This window comes from Heteronotia binoei, chromosome 11 (assembly GCF_032191835.1).
Source record: "Heteronotia binoei isolate CCM8104 ecotype False Entrance Well chromosome 11, APGP_CSIRO_Hbin_v1, whole genome shotgun sequence".
In the NCBI taxonomy this organism is placed as follows: Eukaryota; Metazoa; Chordata; class Lepidosauria; order Squamata; family Gekkonidae; genus Heteronotia; species Heteronotia binoei.
In genome coordinates this window covers 57660870-57674835 of record NC_083233.1, presented here as the reverse complement: position 1 = coordinate 57674835, position 13966 = coordinate 57660870, and the positions used below count along the sequence as shown (strand labels likewise).

At 46.7% G+C, this 13966-nt stretch overlaps 1 protein-coding gene across 1 annotated transcript in view; it reads left to right on the top strand.

Annotated features, from left to right (window-relative positions):
* TBX5 (T-box transcription factor 5) overlaps positions 1–13966 on the top strand; it is a 139627-nt gene that overhangs the window by 95329 nt on the left and 30332 nt on the right. Inside the window, exon 6 of the mRNA XM_060250066.1 lies at positions 13063–13215. Within this exon, the coding sequence (XP_060106049.1) occupies positions 13063–13215 (153 nt within the window). The remainder of the gene's footprint in view (positions 1–13062; positions 13216–13966) is intronic.

Sequence of the window (13966 nt, the reverse complement as noted above, 5' to 3'; positions counted from 1 at the left end):
TGGGGTTCCCCACCAAGGCAGGAGGGTTGGGAAGCTTAAGTGGTGGGAAGAAGATAAGCTCCCTTCAGGAGTTGATAACTCAAAAGGGAGTTGACGGGACCAGGTCTGAAGGCAGAATCGGGCCGGTTCCGTCACACTGTTAGGTCCAGTTATTGTTTTGTCTGGGTGTATGTGACAATGTACCATTGATCTGTAGGGGAAGTTCATTGCCAAATCTGAAGTAATTATGGGTAAGAACAAAATGGCACAGTTTGGTGGCAAAGTCAGCTGTGTTTTTATCAGAGATTATAAACACAGCTGATAAAAACTCTGTCATTTATCCTTTGGCATAGGGTTTGTCCTGTGTTGAGAATTAAATGTCATTTTGGCATTTAATGGCATATACCATATTAGAAGATGAACAAATGAATAAACCTAGAAGGGTGTAGTTGATATTGTTAGGTTCAGTGACTGTGTTGTTCTAGGTGTATATGGCAGCAAAGTTGGCATCTGAGTTTATTGCAAGCTCTAGTACCAGTGTCTATGTTCAAATTAAATGTCGCATTATCGTGAGTGAGGAGTTGTTTGAGATTGGGAAGGCTGTGGTCAATTGGTTTAGTTCCTGACCTCTTGGACCATGCAACCTGAAGATAGATTTTGGTGGGTAGCCATATGGTCTGAAGCAATAGAATAAAGTCTGAGTCTCGTGGCACCTTTAAGATCAACAATATTTTATTCAAGGTATGAGCTTTGGTGTGCAAGCACAGTTCTTCAGGTACAGTGAAAAAAAATTCCTCATCCATTTTGTAGGGTGACTGAGGAACTTCTGTTTCACTGTATCTGAAGAAGTGTGCTTGAACATGAAAACTTATACCTTAATTGGTCTCAAACGTGCCACTGGACTCAAATGTTGTTCATGTAACTTGAGTCATTCTGGCTTTTCTGCTGCTCACAATGGCCCTTTTGTTTAAGGTATTTAGTTCTTACCTTTATGCAAGAAAGTCTTACAACTTAGAATCTTCCTCATGGAATCTTGAAATGAACACAGAATAAGATTCAGGTAGGAAACTTAGACACAGTCCAATATGTGAATCCTCATCTAACCCTTTGCCAGCAGTTGCAAGCTTATCAGTTCGTTTTAGTAATATTTCTATATGGATCTCTATGTTTCCATTTTCTCATAGCCTAACTGAGAAGAATTATCTAAACAAATACATTTTGCTAGTCTGGTCTTGTTCTCCATAGACCTTTCTTAATGCTTCAATCATCCTTTTCGCAGTTTCTTTTACTTTTATGTACACCAATTAGGAATTAGCCAGTGTACTAATAATCAAATATTGTGTTTTATCATCTTCATTCTCCCACGTTGTGATCTCATTTTCAGATGCCAAAGGCCTTGGAACAGTTAATGGAAAATTAGGTTCTTTTCCTCCTTGAGCAGATACTCAGTTCTAAAAAGTCATTTGTTGAAATGATCTCTGTTAAGTTTCTCTGGGATTGCATAACATTGTGTCATATTAGCAATTCAAAAGGAAGGGAGGGGCGGAATTTTTTTTTCTGTACTCAGAACGTGAGGACCAGCTGTTAAGCAAATTCTCAGCACCAGCAAGCAATGAAGCCTTGTAATTGCTCAAGCAAGAGGGGGGAAAAAACAAAAATAAGAAAAAATTCCTTTGAAATGTTTAAAATTCACTCAGGGCACTTATAACTTTATTGGGATATTTGATTAATATAGCAGAGTGTTTCTAACAAGAAATGTATTACAAAAATGGTAAACTTACATTTATTCAAGTAGATCCAGTTCACATTCTGGTTGTAGTCAAAAGGGGGGGGGGGAAAGAAACAGATTCTTCCTTTATCACAAAAGGCCAGTTTGTCCAGGATAATGTGTGTGGAAGCTTGAGGTCACTGTGTCTACAGGAGAGACCTGTAGAGATGTGTTTCTCCATGAGAGACCATCTGAAGCAAGAGTGAGATGACAAAGCGAGAGAGCAGTGGTCAGAGGGCAACTTCCAGGTTAAGACAAAGAGAAGTGTCCCATTCAAGGAGATAACAACACCTATGCATACTTAGGGTGATGTAGTCTAGAGTTGTCAATCCCCAGTTGGGGGCAGGGGATCCCCTGGTTTGGAGTGCCCCCTCTTAAGGGCTATCAGAAAAGGGGAAGGGAAATGTCCTCTAGTCACTCCATGGAGACCAGTTTCCATGTGGTATAATGGAGAATTGATCTATGGGTATCTGGCTCTGGGGCAGGCTGGTTTTTGTGACAGAGGCACCAAATTTTCAGTATAGCATATGTTGCCTCTCCTCAGAAAAAAAAAACCCTGAGTTTTAAAAAGATTGGACCAGGGAGTCCAATTCTATGAGCCTGAAAAGAAGATGCCTTCATCCTTCATTATTTCCGGAGGGAAGATATTTAAAAGGAATATGGTCTCTTTAAATGTGACGGCCAGAAGTCCATCCAGAGTTCAATCATGCTTGTCACAACTTTACTCCTGGCTCCACCCCCAAAGTCCCCAGTTGTGTTCTGAGTCAGATCTGGTAAACCAATGTGGTGCCCTCCAATGCCCAGGGATACTGAGTCATTCACCCCAACAGAAATACTAGTCACCAAAGAGCAAACGATGCCATGGACAGAGAATGTCCCCTAGTACTTTCTGTGAACTGAATGTTGACATCTAGCCACTTGTTTTTACTAATTTGTATATCTTTCCTTTAATACCTTAATCAAGTTTGACATTTCTATGCATGATAAAGACAAGAGAACCAGCATAGTAGAAATGGGCATGGTGGAGAACTGTGATCATTTTCTTACTTGCCATAAAACTCACAGAGTGACTTTGGGCACTTACCCTCTCAACACCTACTGTCTCAACCTAGCCTGTCTTATAGGGATGTTGTGAAGAGGAGGAGACAATCATGTACCAGCCCTTTGGAAAGCAGTCAGGTTAAAAAGGTAGTGAATGTATTAAATGAAAAGGGTTATTGAGCTTTTGGGGGGCAGCCAGCTTTGGGGATGAATATGCCAAGTTTGTGGATAACAAAGTATGCAGCCATCTTTCACATGAAACTGCAGTTAACGGAGAGATTGTATATATAATCTGATAGTAAAGTGACACAACAGTCCCTTCTCATCTTTCTAAGAAAAGTTTACTCCCCCACCAAAAAAGAACCCCCCTCTTGGATTTTGGGGTGCTAGCTGCCTTAACATTTGACTCTGTGGCTCCTTATAATTCTGGATTTGAGCTCATGGAGAGTCCTGGAATTTAGGAGTCTGCTTGCTGCCTTCCCACATTGACTCTGAGGAAAACCTAATCAAGCATAATTATTCAAGGACATGTAGAGACAAGCCTGTTTTCTTGGCACTCCAGCCAGACTTCTGTCCAAAATCCCCACAAGGGAACCTTCCAGAGAGATTAAAAGGTGTTGGTAGCTGCCAAGTATAATTGAGACAGCGTGGCTGGCATTTGTATGATATGCTGGTTAGCAAATATTCATCCCAAATCAAGCTTTGGAGGCATGGATACCTTAGAACAGTTGAGGGGCAAGAAGAAGTAGCATGATTTGAATGTTGCAGTCATATGCACTCATCACAGTGTTTTCAGACAAACCATCTTTTATCTCCAGTCAGTGTCAAGCTCAGGTAAAAGCAGATCTACAAGTTTATAACAAAACATAGCTGCGCATAGCACTGATTGTTCAGCGCTTGTAAATCACAGACTCACCCGTCCCATATATTTGCTTGGATTGAGCCTCTTAAAATAAAACTCTTTAAAAATAAAAACAACCCAGTTTAGGCCAGGTCTATATATGCAACAAAAATGGTAGAACTGAGAGATGATAATGTGGACTGTCACTGCACTATTTTTAATATTCCTGCACATAAAAAAAGAACACCCTAAAAGTAATTTTTAAAAATCCAGCTCACCAGTGAAAAAGGTTCATACTGAGTCCTCTCCCTACTCTGCTAAATTAACTACTAGCAAGGAAGAGGGTTGCATAGAAAAGAATTAAAAATATCACCCCTTATCTTTTCTCTTATGTGGAACAGTCCACTCCACCATCTCAGGACTCATACCACCTCATTCTGTCGCATGTGTCAATTAAACTGAATTCAACTGTCCAATGTTTCTAAGGAAGTCTTTGGATAGATGTCAGTGAAATTTTCGAGGGAACAAGTTGAATGGAGTGCAACAACTTAATTAGTGAGCAATGCCAAAGTTCAATTTGAGGAAAGACTTATTGGCTCAGTCCCAGCAAAGACAGTGTATTTCAGGCACACATGGATGAGGACTTTCCCTAAGCCACGACCAGTGCCAATGGTATCTAGTGTTTGTGTAGTGCTTGTGTCAGACTAGAAGTTGTGGTTACCTGGATAGCTTGAGACTCAAAAACCCTTAAAGTAGGAATTAAACTCAGGTTCTGCAGGCTTAGATCTTGAGATGGCATAGAATTTAATCCTTGGATTCTTCCCTCATGCACAATGATATCAAAGATTAGCAATTCAGTCAGGGCTATCAGTTGCTTACGGGGTGGGGGGTGGGGATGTACTGTCCCTTTAATAGAAGCTTAATGGGATGGAAAGCCAGGGTCTTCAGCTGGCAAGACCTGAGCAAGGCTGTTAATGATAGGTTGTTTTGGAGGTCATTAATTCATAGGGTGCCCCTAAGCCAGAAGTGATTAGACAGTACATGCACTCCACAATGGGATTTTTTAAAACCAAGTTATGTTATTTACATGCATGCCATTAAAAGCATCACTTGTCAATTTCTACACATGAAGCCACCATTAAAGGGTCAGGATACTTTTCTCTTGACCTGTTGGCAACCTTACATGGAATTTCTAAATAAACGTTACCTCCCCTGCTTTGGCATGGTAAAGAGAAATAAGCTTTGAACCCTGAGGAAATGACTGAGAATAATTAAGTCCCCCAAATAAATACCTTTACCATTTTTAACATACTTTAACTATATCTTATAGGTTCATAGTTTCTGATTAGCTTTTGTATCAGTCCAGGAACCAGTATTCTGAGTCATGCTGCCTCTGAAGTTCAGTGTAGGCATTATAACTAATTACCAGCAATAGACCCTAAGGCAAATGTGTCTAATCCTCAGCTAAGGGCCAGCACTGCATATTGTGGCAGGGATTTCCACCACTATTTTTAAAACATGGGGTGGGAAAAATCTATCTTGGGGTGAAAATGGTGACTTGCCTGGTCTTTCTCCTCCTTACTTTTGTAACATGTGGACTGATTCACTTGTGTGAGTCACCTGGGCTGCTGGCTTGCCCATCAGGCAGCCACTGCTACAGCAGCATACTTGCTCTCTGTTAGCACAGAGCAGCCTGCCTTGTGTAAGTTGGCCTGCTGAGGGCTTAGCTGGAGGGAACATGTGAAGCAGTTACCAGAAGGAGAGTACCTCTGAGCCTGTCCAGAAATTTTTTCCTATTATCAGTTAGAGACTGTGTTTTTCTAGGAAACTTTGAGTTCAACTACTTTAAGGAATGTCTTTGAACCAATTTACTCTTGGCCATTAGTTTATATGGGAGGGGTGGTCAAATTGTGGCTCAGGAGCCACATGTGTCTCTTTCACACATATTGTGTGACTCTTGAAGCCCCTACCACCTAATTGGCCAGCTTGGAGAAGGCATTTTTCTCTCTAAATCACTTACAGAGCCAGTTTGTTGTAGTGGTTAAGTGTGAGGACTCTTATCTGGGAGAACCAGGTTTGATTCCCCACTCCTCCACTTGCACCTGCTGGAATGGCCTTGGGTCAGCCATAGCTCTGGCAGAGGTTGTCCTTGAAAGGGCAGCTGCTGTGAGAGTCCTCTCAGCCCCATCTACCTCACAGGGTGTCTGTTGTGGGGGAGGAAGATAAGGAGATTGTGAGCCACTCTGAGATGTGGAGTGGAGGGCAGGATATAAATCCAATATCTTCTTCTTCTTAGCCAAGCCAGCCTGCAGTTTGGAGAATGCATTTAAAGTTAAAGTTGCTTTCTTTCCCTCCCTCTCCCCATCTATTTTCCTTCCTTCCTTCCTTCCTTCCTTCCTTCCTTCCTTCCTTCCTTCCTTCCTTCCTTCCTTCCTTCCTTCCTCCCTCCCTCCCTCCCTCCCTTCCTTCCTTCCTCGTCTTGTGGCTCTCAAACAACTGAAGTTGACATTCATGTTTTGCAGCTCTCAAGCATCTGATGTTTATTCTATGGGGCTCTTACATTAAGCAAGTTTGGCTTTTATTGAGCAGGATCGCAGTTCCGGCTGGCTTGGTATCAGGGGGTGTGGTCTAAGATGCAAATAGGTTCCTTCTGGGCTTTTTCTTTTTAAAAAGTCTATGTTATATAGCTTAAAATGATTAAATAAATCAAGGGGAGTATCAATAATTACTGGAACCACTAGCCAAAAAATTTAATCTCCATATTCAAGAGTTGCATGTCTCTGGATTTTTTCTAAAAGCCAGTTTCTTCATTTATCACCTACCTTTATCATTTAAACTCTTATCCTCACCAAGGACCTCCAAGAAACAATGCAGTAGAACTAGGATGGCAGAATTGGGTAACAGTGAAGACAACAAGCCCTTCTCTTACATCTTGCTTATGAGCTTTGTAGTACAATCCATGAGGCTGCTGCACCCCCCCCTCCCGCCTGCTTTCACATTACTAGCAACAGTGGCCAATTTCATGAATGGCTGCTGGTGGTTGTGAAAAGAGAAGACTTCTAGCTGCAGTTTAGGTAGAATCTCCATGCAGAGGAATGCATTGGGACCTTCTGTGTGATTCTGGTCAGGGAGGAGGGCTGAGCCCCCAAGAGCCAAGGGTGCAAGGCCAGCCTTTGTTGCCACTGGGTGCCTGCCTAAGGACACTCTTTAATTTTTCTCCTGTAGGAATGAACAGCAAGCATTCACTATGCAGTTATTCAAGAGGATCTTTCTATGCAGGCAATAGATTTGCATTGTACTAAATGATTCATAAAGTTACTTAGAAAAATTATTAGGGGCTGTGGTGTGTGTACTACTGCATATTGTTTGTTGAAACTAGGATCCTGCTGTGGAATTTTGCATTATTTAATGTGTCATTATACTTTGCGTCAATTGTTTTTAGACTTCTGATTGGTTCTACAGCTATGACCCTCATCCTATTGCCTTGTTTATTGAATGCCTCAACCATCAATTGTCATTGACTCCCTCTGTGTAATCCATCTGGAGTCCAAGTGAAAAAGACGGACAACAGATAATGTAAACAAACAAGAGTAAAGGGGGGGCATTCAAGGTTTGGGACTCATCTGCTCTCTATCCCCAGTAAAGTAATGGTTTTATATTTAGCAGTATGGAGATGGCTCTAAGTCTTGATGAACTTGCTTTGAGGCAGGGACCAGACCTGACACGCTTTGGGCAATTCTGCAGAAGCATTAAGCCTGTCCCAATGAAACTCAGAGAGATTCTTGGGTCTTCTTAAATACTTTCAAACTTTGAACCTTCCCCCCCCCCCCCCCCCACTCACTGTTTCCTCATCAAAAATATTCCACTCACCTCCACTTTTACAAACTTCTAATGGCTGAACAGAAGAACTGGCCTTGTCTTTTTTGCCTTGCCTGGGCTCAGGGGGGAAGGAGCTAATTTTCAAAAAGGGGAAGTGATTCTGAGAGAATAGGAACTCCCTTCCTTGCCCCTTGGCCCCTGATGCACTTTCAATGTCCTTCAGTTTGATTACACAGGAGTTACAGTCATGGAATTTATTTATGCTTTTATTTAACATTTGTACCCTGCCTTTCTCCATCATTCAAAGCGGCTTACAATTCCAGCAAGGCCTACGGTTTGCCCCTAATATCTTTTCCTTGTAAGGTCAGTGCTCTACCGGAATAAAAGCTGGTTCACCCAGATTTTCTTTTCAAAGAGAGCCAGTTTGGTATAGTTGTTAAGTGAGCGGACTCTTATCTGGGAGAAGCAGGTTTGATTCCCCATTCCTCCACTTACAGCTGCTGGAATGGCCTTGGTTTAGCCATAGCTCTCGTAGGAGTTGTCCTTGAAAGGGCAGCTGCTGTGACAGCCCTCTCAGCCACACTCACCTCACAGTGTGTCTGTTGTGGGGGGAGAAGATATAGGAGATTGTAAGCCACTCTGAGCAGGGGTATAAATCTGCAGTCCTCCTTCTTCTTAAAGACATCCCTTCCTGGAGACAAAAATATGTGTTTAGTACATTTTCATCCCCTAAGGGCCACATGATTCTCCTTAGATCCTCACCACCAACAACACTGTGAAGTGGGTTAGAGTGGGTCAGAGTGATTGGCTAAGCAGCTCCTTTGATTGCAGGGAAGGATCTCCCAGGACGGGTCTGGACACTTGGGCCCCTACCCCATGCTCTACAGGGACAAGGGGTGAATCAGAAAACCAAGCGAAGAGGACGTTGATTTGCGCCCTTTCTCTGGGGAGCGGGGAGGGCTGCAGAGGGCAGAGGCGCTGGGAGAGGATGCCCTTCCGAGACGGCTGAGCTCCCACTGGCGGCGGGGCTCTCTGCCTGCAGAGCCGAAGGCCGAGGGGGCGCGCAGGTCGCCTCTCCCCAAGAGACGCTGTAATGAAATTAAGAGCCATTAGATCGTTCCCCGGTGATGTCTGCGGCCCCGCAGGATGTCAGAGCAATTTGGCTAAGCCCTGGGGATGAGACGGGCTTTGCAAGCCGAGCGGACTTCCCGGGGCCCCCCTGGCGCAGGCCCGGCGGGGCGGCTTGCGTCTCCTTGTCGCCAGGTCCGACGGCAGTCATTGTCAGGGGAGACGGGGCGGGGAGGGGGCGCTTCCCCTGGCTGGCCTCCGGGGAGGGGGGGGCAGTTAAGCTCCAGGGAGCGCCGGAGGTCCGCCAGAAGCCTCGAGAGCGTCTCCATTCCGAAGCCGGCACTGCAGCAGGGGAATTCCGGCCTGCTCTCCGCGACTGTCGTCCTCCGGCACCCGCTCAGGGCATCTCTTTCACGGCACAATGGAGAGGTGGGGGGGGGGGGGGGCGAAGGGGAAGCCAGGCGGGGTCAGGCGACCCGGACCAGCAGTTCGCTTCAATGCGCGGTCTCTGTCCAGAGTTTCATTGAGGCGACGCTAGCGAGCGAGGGGCATTAGGCGACGTTTCCAAGCTAAAGTCGCCATCGGCGTCAGTGACTTGTTCTTTCCATTGTAATTATAGCCCGTCACGGTCATGCGGGTTTGGGCTTTCGTGAGCCACCCCGAGCGAAATGCATTTAAATCCCTCTTTAGCAAAGCTTCAGGCGGGGGAGCCCTGTTGGCCTGAAGCGGCAGAGCGAAGTTTGAGTCCAGCGGCACCTTTCAGACCAGCAAAGTTTCATTCTGGGTAAGCTGCTTTCCTGCGCATGCACACCTCATCAGATACATCATCTGCACACGAAAACTTCGACCCAGGATTAAACTCCGCTGGCCTTAAAGGTGTCACTGCACTCAAACTTTGTTCTCTTTAACAAACTAAATAATAATAATTTTCCTCCATAAGATCCGGGTCAGGCAGGGTGGCCAGCCTGTCACCCGTCTGAAGGAAAAAGTGTTCTGGTCCTTTGGAGGTGGAAAGTGCTGACTTGTGGCAAGCCTTCCGGGTCTTAAGGCATGAGACATTCTGCCTCTGCAGCCCTCCCATCCAAATACCCGCTCCACTTCGCATCTGAGATCAGGCAAGTCTGGCCTACCCAGGGCAGGTGCTCTCGGTTCCTTTAACAAAGTTTTAACAGGCTGCTTGTTGCGGTGGCGCACCGGACAGAGTTACTTACATTCAAGCCAGGAAAAGCTTCAGTCGGCCATATCCACGCATTAAGCCTCTGTTAAAGAGGTCAGGCCAATCCCCCGTTTTGCCAGTCCTATTGGTGGCTGGTTCTCCCCTTTATCCTCACATCAAACTTGCGAGGTGGATCAAGAAAGCGGAGAGTGGCTGAGTTCAAGTGAGCTTCATGGTTGACCGTGGGTTTGTAACTAGGTCTGCTTTATTGGAATGATGGCCACAGGCTCCTCACTTAATTCATATGGCCCCTGTATTTACACCGAGGCCTTTTCCCTGGCAGCCTGAGCCACTGCCGCGCATCCTCAGCATTGCCACAACTGCTTGCGATATCCTGAATGGCCTCTCTTCTCCTTAAAATGGTAACGGTAGAGGTAGTCCCCTGTGCGAGCACCAGTCGTTCCGGACTGCAGGGTGACGTTCACAACGTTTTCACGGCAGACTTTTTGCGAGCTGGTTTCGGAAGGATGGAAGGCTGAGTCAACCTCGAGCCGACTACCTGAACCCAGCTTCCGGCGGGATCGAACGCAGTGCGTGAGCAGAGTTTAGGACTGCAGTACTGCAGCTTTACCGCTCTGCGCCACCGGGCTCTTCTCCTTGATCTGTAATAAATACGAAGTGTGTGAGTGCGTGTGCTTCTCTCTCTCCCTCTCCTTCCTGACACCTACTGTAGATTTGGTTGTGCGACTGTATATAACCAGGTAATGCCAAAATGAGTGTGTTTGTTGGTGGGGCTGGATATGGAAAGCCACATCCTGGTAGGGTTGCCAGCTCTGGATTGGAAAATACCTTGAGATTTTTTTTTTTGGGGGGGGGGGTGGATCCTGGCAGGGTCTGAGGAGGGGAGAGACCTCAGCAGGGTATAATGCCACACAATCCACCCTTCAAAGCAGCCATTTTCTCCAGGGGAACTGATTCCTGTAGTCTGGAGACCGTTTGTAATGGGGGGGGGGGGGGAGGAATCGCCAGGTGCTTCCTGGAGGTTGGCTACCCTATCAATACTTGCCCTCTCCTTAGTTACCGTACCTTGCAAGACAAGAGAAATAAAGAACCATGCGGCACTGAGGTTTTATGCGGGGATTTATCTAACAGCGGCAATAGCTCCGTGTAAAACTATGACACCCATCCATCGTAAATGGTAAATTCCTTCCTATCTGAAGAAGAAAGCAGTGACTCAGGAACGCTCAAATCCTTCCACAAAATCTGTGTTTAAGGTGCTACTGGACTCTTGCTCTTTTCTACTCCTTCAGGCAGGGAGCTCTGTTATCCACCCCCCCTCCCTTTTAAAGATCCATGCACATTGATGGTACAGAATCCTGCAGCGCTATGAGTGGTCCTTTACTATTAATAATAATTAAATTTACGAGAGGGTGTCTTGTTTTAAAACCTGTTTGGAAATCAGGCGGGCAGGCAATCTGAAGGCACCGGATGCTGCAGCCTTGCTTAAACCAAGCAGGCTTCTGTCTGGATGGGAGAGAAGACCGCGGGGGAGCGCTAGGAATGCCCCCTTGCCGGGTTCCAAGAAAGAACGATGAGCCATACCCGTCGCAGAAAGAACGGGACTCCTGGGCTAAGTTTCGCTGCGGGGAACACAAGTTGTGCAGTCCTCCTGCAGAAAGGACAGCAGTACATTTTAAAGTTAATGTTGCGCAATTCCCAAGCACCCTTCAAAGCGCTTGAGAGCCTGGAGAGCAGCTACCAGTCTGAGTAGACAATACTGACGCTGATGCGGGTCTGATTCAGTATAAGGCAGCTTCATATGTTCAAAGGGATGATCTATTTGTAAACGCAGTGGAGTCGAATGGTAAAGCACTCCCTTACTATGGGGTGCCTTCAGGCCTGTGGGGCAGTGCATTATTGAAATTACCCCACGCCAAACAAGCAAACAAAAAAAAAATCAGGTAGCAAAGTTCTAGACAGCCTGTTTTCCGAAGTGCAAGGAATTTTATTTTTGCGTTGTGTAAGGGAGCACTGAAAGAGGCGTGCATGTGTGGGCAGTGAAGTGTGAGTTCTGTGTCGTTTAACTCCAAATAAAGAAGCTAGAAGCTTCCTTGAGAAAAAGTCCCTATTGAATTCAATAGGAATGACATCTGCTTTTTTTTTTTAAATCCTTCCTCTACCGTAGAAGTAATGAAATAATGAAGGATAGGGGCACTTTCTTTTGGGGCTCATAGAATTGGACCCCCTGGTCCAGTCCTTTTCAAACTTGGTGGGTGTTCTGAGAAGAGGCATTGGATACTATGCTGAACATTTGGTGATTCTACCTCAAAAAACCAGTCCCCTTCCCAATAACCACAGATCAGTTCTCCATAGGGAATAATGGAGTGCCCAGTTTCCCTCCCCTCCCCCGCTTTCTGATGACCCTGAAGCGGGGGGAGGGCCTCCAAACCAGGGGATCCCCTGCCCCTACCTGTGGATTGGCAACCCTACTTTCTGCCCCAGCAGCCTCTCAAGGTCGGACTCTGCATGGCTTGGACCTGGGGACGGCGGGGTGGGCGAGGAGGGCAGGTGCACTGAGGAGCCAGACAACCGGACTGGGAGGGAGGGAGGGAGGGGGGGCGCAAGTAGGTAGCCTCGTCTAGGGCTCCAGAAAGCCTAGCACCGGCCCTGCCTCTAGGGAACTCTAGGGAGGCATCTACCTCTAGGGAGGTAGATGCCGGGCCGCACTCCGAAGAACAATTCTCCTCAGAGTAAGTCCCGTTGAATAAAATGGAATTTACTTCCGAGTACACCTCTTGGCACTGCTCCCATACTTCTTCCCGCTGCCGTTTGAGCCTCTCAACAGCCTTACCAGGTAGGTTAGGCTACCTGAGTTTGTTTGGCCCCAGGTCACTCAGGGAGTGCCGAAATTTGAACTCGGGATCTCTTGGGGAGGCATTGTAACTGCTCTTCTGTACTGAAGAAGACGGGTTGGTTCCGATACCCCACTTTTGTCTACCTTAAGAAGACTCAAAGCAACTGACAATCGCCTTCCCTTCCCCTCCCCAGAAGGGGCACTTTGTGAGGCAGGTGGAGCTGAGAGAGTTCTGAGAGTACCATGAGTGGCCCAAGGTCACCCAGCTGGCTGCAGGTGGAGGAGGAGTGAGGAATCGAACCCGGTTCTCCAGTTTAGAGTCCGCTGCTCAAAGCTAGCCCCCACACATACAATTGCATTCATTACATCGCTGGGGGGTGGGGAGCAGCTTTTCTTTATGCAAACAAAGGAGCAAGCCTGCGCGCTCACAGGCACGGCACCCGCTGCTTTTCCTAACCAATCCCCGGGGTCTTCGTTGCCGGCGGCGGCGGCTTCCCGTCTCAAGTCTGACGCCTGCCCGTCGCCTTCTCTTCCAGATCATCCTCAACTCCATGCACAAATACCAGCCGCGGCTCCATATCGTCAAAGCGGACGAGAACAACGGCTTCGGCTCCAAAAACACGGCCTTCTGCACCCACGTCTTTCCGGAGACGGCTTTTATCGCCGTGACCTCCTACCAGAACCACAAGGTAAAGGAAAAAAGGGGGGCGGGATCTCTGTGACTGGAGACAGGGGCTGGGGCAGGGATCGAGGTCATTCCCTCCCTCCGCTGACAATAGGATAGAGCCGAGGCTGGGAGATGATAGCTGTCTCCCAGATAGTTGGGATGATCGGAGAAGGGGGGATGTATCCCTTCACTCAAACTCTCTCTCTGTGTTTAAACATTAGCTTAAAAAGGGAAAGGTAGTCCCCGGTGCAAGCACTGGGTCGATACCAACTCATGGAGTGACGTCATATCAGGATGTTTTCTTGGCAGACTTTTGTTGTGGGGTGGTTTGCCATTGCCTTCCCCAGTCATCTAGCAAGCTGGGTACTCATTTTACCGACCTCGGAAGGAGGGAAGGCCGAGTCAACCTTGAGCCGGCTACCTGAACCCAGCTTCCGCTGGGATCAAACTCAGGTCGTGAGCAGAGCTTGGACTGCAGTACTGCAGCTTACCACTGTGCCACGGGGCTCATTGAACATTAGCTTAACCACAACACTAGCTTACAACAGCCCTGTAAAGTAATGCCACATTCCCAAATCCAATCTTGTCAGCAACTAATGTGCACAGATGATCTCACTAGTACCCAGGCCAGTTGAAAATTTCACTGACTATCCCCCCACTTCTCAATTTAGCCCCTGCCCAGTTCCACTGCCCAACATTAGCAGTGCAAGTTCTCTCCCCTCCTCCCTTCCTGTTTCCAACATAGGACAGAAAGCTGGTAGGTCAGAGATGGA